Raw genomic sequence first — 10851 nt, forward strand, 5'->3', positions numbered from 1 at the left:
TATTCAAATTACCATGTTATTGTCCGACCCACAGAATTTATTTTCAACATAAACATATAACCTCAATATGAGATGTCTAACTAAAGCAAGCACCACCAAGACCAAGACAGCATCTCCTCTTCTAAGGTTTAGGTTTTGCCCAGAATTCTTGATACATGGAATAGCCCATACCTAAAGAAAAAGAATGCTAGTTAAGCATTTAAATATTTTCTTCAGTATTAAAAAATTAAAAACAGTTCATAAAGTAGCTAAAAGTAGCACCCTTGCTAGCATACAATATTTACAAGGGGAACAAGGCACTAGGCTGCTTACATTCTTGCCTTCTTAAACAATTCAAATTTCTAAAATTCTTTTTACACAATTTCCCAAGTATCTCAAGGCCAGTATGACTAGCTCAGACTGTTAAAATATCAATACTTATCTAGAAACTTTAAAAGGAGTTACTCTTGCTATATAATACCAGATAAAGTCAATTAATTATAAAGCCTATAAAAGCATGTAATATCTTTTCCACCTTCAAAAACTCAATAAAACAGCAATCATGTCTCTCCCAGATGATGGATCTTATTATCAACCCTATTTACATATCTAGACTCTTCAACGAAATTATAAACTCAGTGATGGGCAGTACTATCTTTTCTTTCTTTCTTTAAAACATTAGTAAGATTATATCATAGACAGTAAACCTATGTCACTACTTGAACTATTTTTATTAATTCAGTTTTTATGTGAAAATGAATATAAGTGATATTTGCAAACTGCTTCAAAGTCAGCTAAAAGTATCTACCTTGTTTAATTTACAAAGAAATCCATTAATGGGGAACACAAATTTGAAATGTCCTGTAGGAACCTACCAAGAGTCATTGCTCCTACAACAAAGCCTTGGGCTGCCACGCGCATGTGGATCAGGTGAACGGACATTTTAGTATTGCCCCTACTCTTCAATTTATATAATCCATATGCAACGATTGCTGCAAAACCTGCCATTCCTGTAAAACAGACAGTCACAAGTATGTCAGATGCATGGGGGCAGGGAATCAAGATGATTTTATCATCAATCAACGTTCTATTTTTTTTTTATAAGGATGCTTTAGGAGACCATTAACCAGCTAACATACAAATTGAATTTTTAATTTTTCCCCCTCAGAACTAAAAATCCACAATTGGAAGCAAACAGCAGCAGATCCAGAAAGTTAAGATCATCTTTAAAATGTGGGCTTGTGAAGCCAGTAAATAAATTCCTTTAAGAGTGCCAGGGGAACTCTTCTCTGTCTTACTTCCATCCCCAAAGGCAATCAGTTAATATAGTAGAGACTGTAATAAACCACAACTGTGAGTATAACAATTCTTAGTCTTGTGAGTCCTTCCAGCAAATCATTGAGACTGATGGTAGTCTTGGGGTCCCAACACATTCACTGAAATAAGTCACTAAAACAAGAAGTCTGAATACACAGAGATTTTTTTTTTTTTTTTTTTGGCAGACTCTCAACCACTGCGCCCCCAGGGAAGCCCGAGAAGAATTTTTATAATGAGAACTACATCATACCAATCTAAGCATATTTCAAGATATGAAAAAATATTCAAAAATAAATGCTTTCAGGAAATTCTTGATGAACCAAACAAGTTTACCACACTTCTACTGTGTTAAAGCTTACAATAGCTTATTAGACCATCAAAGTCAAACTTACCAATGGGGACAAATGGTGCCTCTCTAGCTTTTCGGATAAGTTTAGATCCCTGATCTTCATCGTATGAAGAAAGAGAAACATCTGTGTCACTTGACATAGTGATTGAAGAATCTTCCTGAAACAGAATTTCCATGAGGTTCTGCAGTTAAAAGCATACTTCTTTTATAAGATTATTCCTTTAAGTGGTACCAATAAAGGCAAGATACTAGCCTGATTATATGAATTAGAGGGCAGAAAAAAAGATTCATTTCTATCACAAAGGGACCAAGGCTCCATTCTCCCTTTTTGGTCAATTTTTTTACACAGGACGCTAGTAGGCATTTCATCACAATAAAGTAATAACAAATTCAATTTCACCTTAGTCACAGTAACTATGTACATACTTCCTTCTGACTGAGCTGAACAGACTATAAACTTTACCCATAGATACAAAAGGGAGTCAAACATAGTATGTAACTGCACAAGTCTCTGATTGATGTCAATTACAATAAACTCAAAAGTTAACTGCCATTACCCATATAGTCTTACCTTAGCTTCTGGGTTTTTCACGTGCATCATACTCCCTTCGGTAATAATAGCTCTCATTCAACACTTTGCTATTCAAGGGGTTTAGTAGTAGTCAAGGTCCTCAAAGAAAATCCAACTCTAGAGGGGAGGCTTAGTGCTTAGTTTAAAAAGTGAGATTGTCCCTCCAAGCCCCCATCCTCATTGGGTAGAGTCCAATTCTGTCATCTGACAGAGAAGAAAACCTTAATCCAGATGAGTTGTACAGTATCACACAGCTAGATAGAAGAAATTAGAACTAGACTTTCTCTCTTCTTTTTTGTGTTCCATTACCTGCTAATTGAATAAACCCTTACTTTCTCTGAGCTTTTATTATATACAAGGTTCAACAAGCTCGAGGTTCAGGATGCTCACTATATATTTGAAGAGATAGAATGTAAACACTGAAATAATGTTTCACAAATTAGATTCTTTAAAATAGACATGCCAGAGTGTGATCACTTTGCCAACAGAGACAATGAGAATTTAGTGTGATGTCTTTTGGATAAAAAAGTTTGGGAAGTTTCAGAGAAATATTTGAGATTGGCTTTCAAGATACTACATAAATGGTGACTTCCCTGGCGGTCCAGTGGTTAAGTCTCTACACTTCCACTGCAGGGGTCATGAGTTCAATCCCATCAGGGAACTAAGATCCTCCATGCTGTGCGGCAAAACAAAACAAAACAAACCAGCAACAAGATACTATATAAATGTACTAGATGGTAAGATTAAATACTGTATTTATTTTAGGCCAGTATGTTTATTAGTTTCCTTCATAACCAATCTAAACTTCCCAAAGGCAAAAGTTTCAAAAACTTTTCTGTTTTGTCACAAATCCTCCTTCAACCTCCCTCACCAACCCCACATTCTAATCACATTAAACTTCTTATAGATGCTCTCTAAACCTCCAAGCCTTTGCACAAGCTACTTCCTCTGCCTAAAACGTTTCTTCCCTTTTCATTTCCTTCAGATACTCTTTCTGGGCTAAGTCCTCTCATTTTTCGGTTTCTTGCCTTAACTGACCTGCTCTGAAAAGTCTTCTCTGACTCTCCAAGTTTATGATAAGTGCTTTGGTTACGCAGTCCCATAGGACCCGATGCTTCTCTATAATAACTCTTTCTTATAAATGCAAGTTTAACTGTTTTTCTCACTAGAATCCTTGAAGTCAGGAGGTTACACCTGTCCTGCCTGTGTCTATACCATAGCCTGGCATGATGCTTATTACATAAAGTAGACCACAAAATGTTTGTTGAATAAGTATTAAAGTAATATTTTCAACAATTAAAATTATTCTCAGGTAATTAGGAATATTTAGTGAAAACTTACAATTATACACATTTGTAGAGTCAGCAATAAAAATGTCAAGCTGTATGTACATAAGTGCTTGTTTTTCTTTTAATTCTTATATTGTATCTATGAAAGAACACATGATAACCTGAGTAGGTCTTGGATCCTTGCAACCACAAGAGACAAAACCATTATATACCACAATCCACTTTTAAAAACTAGCACCTTCTTTTACATATATAAAAGCATGTTTTCTTCCTCTGCCTTAATTATTCCTAAACTAAGAAGATATTTGGGAATTGTCTTTAAAAGCAAGAAAATTGGTATGTTTTCCTTTAATCTCTCACATCTGGATAACTTTAACTGTCCAACAGGTCAGTGGAGCAAAAGTTCCCTTCTCCTTCCTTTCAGGAGGGAGGAGGATCACCTTTCAGCAGTTTGTACGGACAGGACATTAGATCTGGCTTTCAGAAAGTAGTCCCTGGGGAAAGAATCAGGGCGTGAGGGAACCATGTGGTCATTATGTCTCAAGTGACTAATGATAATCTGTCTCTGATCCAGAACACCTTGTGTGCACATTTCAGGAAAAAATAAAGGGGAATATTAAAAGTCCAACATATCACAAAGTTATTTGTTACTCATGGTTCAAATTAATTATCTAGCATAATATATATCTGTAACACTCCCTGAGTAAAAGATTTTGATAATCCTCTTCCTAATGACCACGTAAAAGTTTCCCAAGTATTCATGATTTATAGCCACCTAAATACAAAATAGTTAACTTTTAAAATATCAGGGTAAGTACAAATCATATCACTTGAGAGTAAAAACCCAGATTATTAATCCATGCCAATAGGCTTATTTTACAGAAGCAAAAAAAAAAAAAAGGTTATGAAGGGTTAAATGAACTGCTCAACAACAGGAATACAAAGGTTATGAAGGGTTAAATGAACTGCTCAACAACAGGAATACATCTCTGGCAGGGTAGGATTAGAACCCAGCTCTCCTGATACACAGTTGTGGGTTCTTTTGATTGACAATATATTGCCAAATCATCTGTCCTATAGTGCTGGTATGTATTTAATCTGAAAAACATTTAAAATCCACCACTTAACAGGAGCCCACATCTCTTTCTTTGAATTGTAAAAAATGTCAGTCATGCCTAAAATTAAATGGAACCTACTTTCCCAGTGACTTAATTCATCTAACGATTTCAAGTGTGATTTGAAGATTTCTTTTTTTTCCCCTAGCGCCACTTCTGAATTTTCCTTTATTATCGTTTTCTCATCCACCCGCAGCAGCTAACCCAGATCTCTGTCGGAAAGTTGAACAGGTACAAAAAGAGGCACCTATAACCAGATACTCAAAGCCAGTTTGTAAAACACGAAGTAGTCTGTAAACTTGGTAAGATACTACTGAAGACCTTTCCAAATGCATGGGAACCTAGAAGAGGCATAAGGGAACTGGAGCTGCCCAGCATCACGTGATGTAAAAGATTTAAGGATCTTCACAGCCCGTCATTTTGGTCACTGGAACTACTAGCTAACGACAGTGGTTTCAAATTTTGATTTTGCATCCGTTACCTGTCAGCCTGTTTAAAATGGCTGCCAAGGCGCCACCCCGGGACATTCTGATTCAGATGGTCTGGGGCAGGGCCCAAGGAATCTGTATCTGAAGAAGACCCCTTCAAGAGATTCTGGTGCACAGGGAAGCAAGAGAACCCCTGGTATACAGAACTCAAATACGATTATCATGCTGGAGCCTGGTACAGCTTCAATCCATCATAACTTTTCATCCAAACCGGTCTGGGTACTTCCGAAAGCATAGATTCCTTCCATAGGAAGGAATTTTATTATTTTCCCGAAGAGGGAAATAACTGCTTCCCGCACCGGTAAAATAAAAGAGGCGAATAAACCTGCCGAATCATTTCGGCTGCTCCCAATACTAATCCCGTGCTATGTTTTGTAATTTCTAATCTGGCAGGTTTACTTTTTAGGGAGAAATGTAAATTACGTCAGAGATGCTTGATACATGCCCGGGTCCTTCCTACCTTCCGAGGGCCGAAAAGGGTCGCCAAAGGTGGAAGGGAATAGCGGCCCGGGGAGAAGATGAAGCCGATGGCAGAAAGGTCGTTTGGTTTTACGCCCTCCTCTCAACCCTTCAACTTTCCTCCCGTCTCTCTTCTTGTGACCTTGTCAGGACTCCAAGGCCGGAGCGCCCGCCCTCTCAATCCCTCCTCACCCACCCCGCTCTACGAGTTCCCCGAAGTCGGCCCCAGCCCCGTCCCTCCCCAGCTCCATCCGCGAGGCTTCGCTCCTCAAGCCTTTGCTGCATCCCCTCATAGGCTCCGTACGCCCTCACCAGCCTCCCCTGCACCGCGAGGTGGGGCCTGAGCCCCGCCAACCAGACTTCGCCCCCTTCAGCCCAGGCATCGCCCCCACTCTCAGGCCTGCGACCCCCAACCCTCCCAAGGTGCTCTCAGCCCGGCCCAACGCGGCCTCACTTCTTCCCATCCCACGGCCCGGCTTTCCTCGCTCCCAAAACCCCGGCATGCATCACTTACAGACAACTGCACGCCGTCGCAGGCTCCTACGGGTTTCTGACGCTCCTACCGGTTTCTGACGCACCTCCCGCACCAGCAGTCGGCCCGGCTTTTCCCGGACCCGCCCACAGCCGGCCTCAGCCAATCCGAAGCCAGTGGCTGGTACGCCCGTGTCGGTGCCTGCGGGTGAGTGCGGGCTTGTACGCGGTGGGTGGGGCGGCCCGGAGCGAGCTCCGGATTGGCTGGGGCGACGTGCGTGGGCGGTAACTCCGCTTGCCCGGCTCTCACGTAGGGATCGCGTCGGAGGTGAGAGGTCGGCGAACTGGGTTCTGTGGAGGAGGCTGGAGGGCTCTTGGACCTTGGCCCGGCGGTACTTGAGATTACTCTCGCCCTTTTCCTCTCGGGACGCGGCGGCGGCGGCAGCGAGCACCGCGAAGGCGGTGTCCCGAGCGCCGGCCGGGCGGGACCGGGGGTCAGGGGGTTCAACCGCGGCAGATCCTTGGGGGGCTGCGGGTGAGGAGGGAGCACGTTCCTGCCTTCGGGGGTACCGGCGGCGGTGGGGCGCTGGAGCCACTTCCAAGCCCTGGCGGTTATCCGCCACAAACTTGCGCTGTCGGCCTCCCGGCTTGGCGCTTACACTGTAGTGGGAGGGAAGCCACTCATTGCAAGCACGGGTGACTCCACCTAGACTGGGGTGGTTTACCCGAGGAAAGAAGTGTCAGAGGCCCCTTGTGGCAGTGAACTTTCCGGGACAGAGCCCCTAATTTGTTCGTAGAGCAATCTATAACTACCTGGCGAATTAGTGCAAAGCATCAAGCGCTACCGTGGGGACTCTAACTAAACTAGAATCTCTGGATGTAACCACGAAACGAGGCAGACTGCCAAGTGCTTTATCCCACAGGTAGGAGTTCAGTGTCTTAGGCTAAGGATTTTGAAAGTCTTTTGTCTCATAATTGAGTTAAAACACTGGTAGGAAACATTCATGCTGAGTACGATAAATTAAAAACCCTTTACTTTGGTCATGTGTAGTGCTTTCAGCTGCTTGAGGGCACGTATTTTGTCTGGTTCATGCAGGTATCTCCTTGAGTACTGTCTTTGAGCTCAGTAGGGCCTCAATAATGTTAAAAGAAGAAATGACAGGGGCTTGCCTGGTGGCACAGCGGTTAAGAATCCACTTGCCAGTGCAGGGGACACGGGTTCGAGCCCTGGTCCGGGAAGATCCCACATGCCGCAGAGCAACGGGTCGATCTCTGGTCGGGGAACCAAGTAAGATCCTGCATGCCGCGCAGTGCGGCCAAAAAAAAAAAAGAACAGACACTTTAGTATTGCCCCTGCCCTTCCATTTATATCATCCATATGCAACGATGGCTGCAAAACCTGCCATTCCAATGGGGACAAATGGTGCCTCTCTAGCTTTTCGGATAAGTTTAGATCCCTGATCTTCATCATATGAAGAAAGAGAAACATCTGTGTCACTTGACATAGTGACTGAAGAATCTTCCTTCCGAGGGCCGAAGAGGGTCGCCAAAGGTGGAAGGGAATAGAGGCCCGGGGAGAAGATGAAGCCGATGGCAGGAAGGTAGTTTGGTTTTACGCCCTGCTCTCAACCCTTCAACTTTCCTGCCCTTTCTCTTCTTGTGACCTTGTCAGGACCCCGTGGTCGGAGCGCCTGCCCTCTCAATCCGTCCTCACCCACCCCGCTCTAGGAGTTCCCCGAAGTCGGCCCCAGCCCCGTCCCTCCCCAGCTCCATCCGCGAGGCTTCGCTCCTCAAGCCTTTGCTGCATCCCCTCATAGGCTCCGTGCGCCCTCACCAGCCTCCCCTGCCCCGCGAGGTGGGGCCTGAGCCCCGCCAACCAGACTTCGCCCCCTTCAGCCCAGGCATCGCCCCCACTCTCAGGCCTGCGACCCCCAACCCTCCCAAGGTGCTCTCAGCCCGGCCCAACGCGGCCTCACTTCTTCCCATCCCACGGCCCGGCTTTCCTCGCTCCCAAAACCCCGGCATGCATCACTTACAGACAACTGCACGCCGTCGCAGGCTCCTACGGGTTTCTGACGCACCTCCCGCACCAGCAGTCGGCCCGGCTTTTCCCGGACCCGCCCACAGCCGGCCTCAGCCAATCCGAAGCCAGTGGCTGGTACGCCCGTGTCGGTGCCTGCGGGTGAGTGCGGGCTTGTACGCGGTGGGTGGGGCGGCCCGGAGCGAGCTCCGGATTGGCTGGGGCGACGTGCGTGGGCGGTAACTCCGCGTGCCCGGCTCTCACGTAGGGATCGCGTCGGAGGTGAGAGGTCGGCGAACTGGGTTCTGTGGAGGAGGCTGGAGGGCTCTTGGACCTTGGCCCGGCGGTACTTGAGATTACTCTCGCCCTTTTCCTCTCGGGACGCGGCGGCGGCGGCAGCGAGCACCGCGAAGGCGGTGTCCCGAGCGCCGGCCGGGCGGGACCGGGGGTCAGGGGGTTCAACCGCGGCAGATCCTTGGGGGGCTGCGGGTGAGGAGGGAGCACGTTCCTGCCTTCGGGGGTACCGGCGGCGGTGGGGCGCTGGAGCCACTTCCAAGCCCTGGCGGTTATCCGCCACAAACTTGCGCTGTCGGCCTCCCGGCTTGGCGCTTACACTGTAGTGGGAGGGAAGCCACTCATTGCAAGCACGGGTGACTCCACCTAGACTGGGGTGGTTTACCCGAGGAAAGAAGTGTCAGAGGCCCCTTGTGGCAGTGAACTTTCCGGGACAGAGCCCCTAATTTGTTCGTAGAGCAATCTATAACTACCTGGCGAATTAGTGCAAAGCATCAAGCGCTACCGTGGGGACTCTAACTAAACTAGAATCTCTGGATGTAACCACGAAACGAGGCAGACTGCCAAGTGCTTTATCCCACAGGTAGGAGTTCAGTGTCTTAGGCTAAGGATTTTGAAAGTCTTTTGTCTCATAATTGAGTTAAAACACTGGTAGGAAACATTCATGCTGAGTACGATAAATTAAAAACCCTTTACTTTGGTCATGTGTAGTGCTTTCAGCTGCTTGAGGGCACGTATTTTGTCTGGTTCATGCAGGTATCTCCTTGAGTACTGTCTTTGAGCTCAGTAGGGCCTCAATAATGTTAAAAGAAGAAATGACAGGGGCTTGCCTGGTGGCACAGCGGTTAAGAATCCACTTGCCAGTGCAGGGGACACGGGTTCGAGCCCTGGTCCGGGAAGATCCCACATGCCGCAGAGCAACGGGTCGATCTCTGGTCGGGGAACCAAGTAAGATCCTGCATGCCGCGCAGTGCGGCCAAAAAAAAAAAAATTGGAAAAAAAAAAGTATAAGTAGGAAGATCAGGAACTCATTTAGGGTAATTAAAGCGATAAAACAGCGTGACAGATTTGAATATGAAAGTCATATGCATAAGTAAAGCAAGGGCTTCCCTGGTGGTGCAGTGGTTAAGAATCCGCCTGCCAATGCAGGGGATACGGGTTTGAGCCCTGGTCTGGGAAGATCCCACATGCCGCAGAGCAACTAAGCCCGTGCGCCACAACTACTGAGCCCGCGTACCACAGCTACTGAAGCCCACGCGCCTAGAGCCTGTGCTCCAAAACAGAGGCCACCTCAATGAGAAGCCCATGCACCACAAGGAAGAGTAGCCTCTGCTCGCCACAGCTAGAGAAAGCCTGCGCACAGCAACGAAGACCCAACGCAACCAAAAATTAATTAATTAATTAAAAAAAAAAAAGTAAAGCAGAAGTCAAGTCCCTTGATTCTGGAAAAACAAAGGCTAACTGCAGCAGTGACCACAGCATGTTCATTCCTGAAGAGGATTTATATGATTCAAAATAATGTTAGCTAATTTGCTAATTTCCAGAGAATGAGATTTGGGGTCAGGCAGATGAGTGCTGGTCCCAACTTAGCCACATACTAGCCATGACCTTGGGCTTCACTTTCTTCCTTTGTAAAGTGAGGATAAAAGTAGTGGTGGTTAATGGGGAAATAAATGTAGAGTGTTAGCTATTAGTTTAAAAATTCCTATGCCATGCATTGTGCAGAAAGATGCAGACCCTGCCCTATTTGTTTAAGAAATGATCTCTTTCTGATCATATGTAGAAACCAAAATCTTGGTAAATGGTGATGATGCCTATCTGTATCGGATGATGCAGAAGTTTTGTTTTTTTGTTGTTGTTGTTTTTTTTTTTTTTTTTTGTGGTATGCGGGCCTTCCTCTGCTGTGGCCTCTCCCGTTGTGGAGCATTTTTTTAAAGATTGTTCTGCTGTACTTTATTCAGTATCATGTTACAAGAAAACAACAGCGACAGCTGATTAAACTATTAAAATTTTCATAATAATTTTTCATAAGACATTGGTGACAAATGTACAACATATATTATTCCATTCTTCTTTGTGTTATTTCAAAGTATAATATTGATACAGAAGACTTTAAAAAATTATTTGGGTTCTCATGTATTAAATTGATCCACCTGTAATTTATAGGAAGGCAGCACAAGAAGTCTCTGACAGCTTTGCTAATTTCCCCTCTTTAGAGTGCCTCTGTAACTTCTCATGCTCCAAGTAGCTGTCCACGCATGATCATATGCACTATAGGAGAAATGGGCTTCTAAACTCAGATTTGGGCTAAGGCTCAGCTTAAAGCTACACTATCTGGTTTTTGACATCCTTAAAAAAATACTGGGGCTCCCCTGGTGGCGCAGTGGTTGAGAGTCCGCCTGCCGATGCAGGGGACACGGGTTCATGCCCCGGTCCGGGAAGATCCCACATGCCGCGGAGCGGCTGGGCCCGTGAGCTGTGGCCGCTGAGCCTGCGCGT

The 10851-nt window shown here is 45.5% G+C and overlaps 2 protein-coding genes across 13 annotated transcripts in view; one reads left to right on the forward strand and one right to left on the reverse strand.

Annotated features, from left to right (window-relative positions):
• Positions 1-10851, forward strand: part of ACKR2 (atypical chemokine receptor 2) — a 112120-nt gene that overhangs the window by 52607 nt on the left and 48662 nt on the right. The window contains exon 7 of one of the 11 annotated variants that reach the window (XR_008615840.1): positions 4817-5110. The exons of 5 other annotated variants lie outside the window; for them this stretch is intronic. The gene's annotated coding sequence lies outside the window, so the exon portion shown is untranslated. Of the gene's footprint in view, positions 1-1147; positions 1473-4816; positions 5111-8140; positions 8221-8315; positions 8341-8360; positions 8405-8749; positions 8936-10851 lie in introns of those variants that run through there. 5 more of the 11 variants (XR_008615839.1, XM_028478525.2, XM_028478527.2 and 2 more) reach the window with 5 other exon arrangements.
• On the reverse strand, positions 7-6116 carry HIGD1A (HIG1 hypoxia inducible domain family member 1A). Of its 2 annotated transcripts, XM_055080166.1 has the most exons (4): positions 6082-6116; positions 1689-1799; positions 855-989; positions 7-171 (listed from the first exon to the last, which is right to left on the reverse strand). In XM_055080166.1, exons 2-4 carry the CDS (start codon positions 1783-1785, stop codon positions 122-124), a joined length of 282 nt encoding a protein of 93 aa, XP_054936141.1. In that variant the 5' UTR covers positions 1786-1799; positions 6082-6116; the 3' UTR covers positions 7-121. The 2 variants fall into 2 exon arrangements, with proteins under 2 accessions (XP_054936141.1, XP_007106843.2); XM_007106781.4 differs by lacking the exon at positions 6082-6116 and having other exon boundaries at positions 1689-3515.

Source organism: Physeter macrocephalus, chromosome 18 (assembly GCF_002837175.3).
Source record: "Physeter macrocephalus isolate SW-GA chromosome 18, ASM283717v5, whole genome shotgun sequence".
Lineage (NCBI taxonomy): Eukaryota > Metazoa > Chordata > Mammalia > Artiodactyla > Physeteridae > Physeter > Physeter macrocephalus.

Bases quoted from the DNA above. Each gene is read 5' to 3' on its own strand.
- HIGD1A (XM_007106781.4), bottom strand. From the start codon at position 1,821: ATGGAAATTCTGTTTCAGGAAGATTCTTCAATCACTATGTCAAGTGAC. The intron at 990-1,688 runs GTAAGTTTGACT...TCTGTTTTACAG, and splicing joins GGCACCATTTGTCCCCATTG to GAATGGCAGGTTTTGCAGCA. The intron at 172-854 runs GTAGGTTCCTAC...CTTTTTCTTTAG, and splicing joins TGTAGGAGCAATGACTCTTG to GTATGGGCTATTCCATGTAT.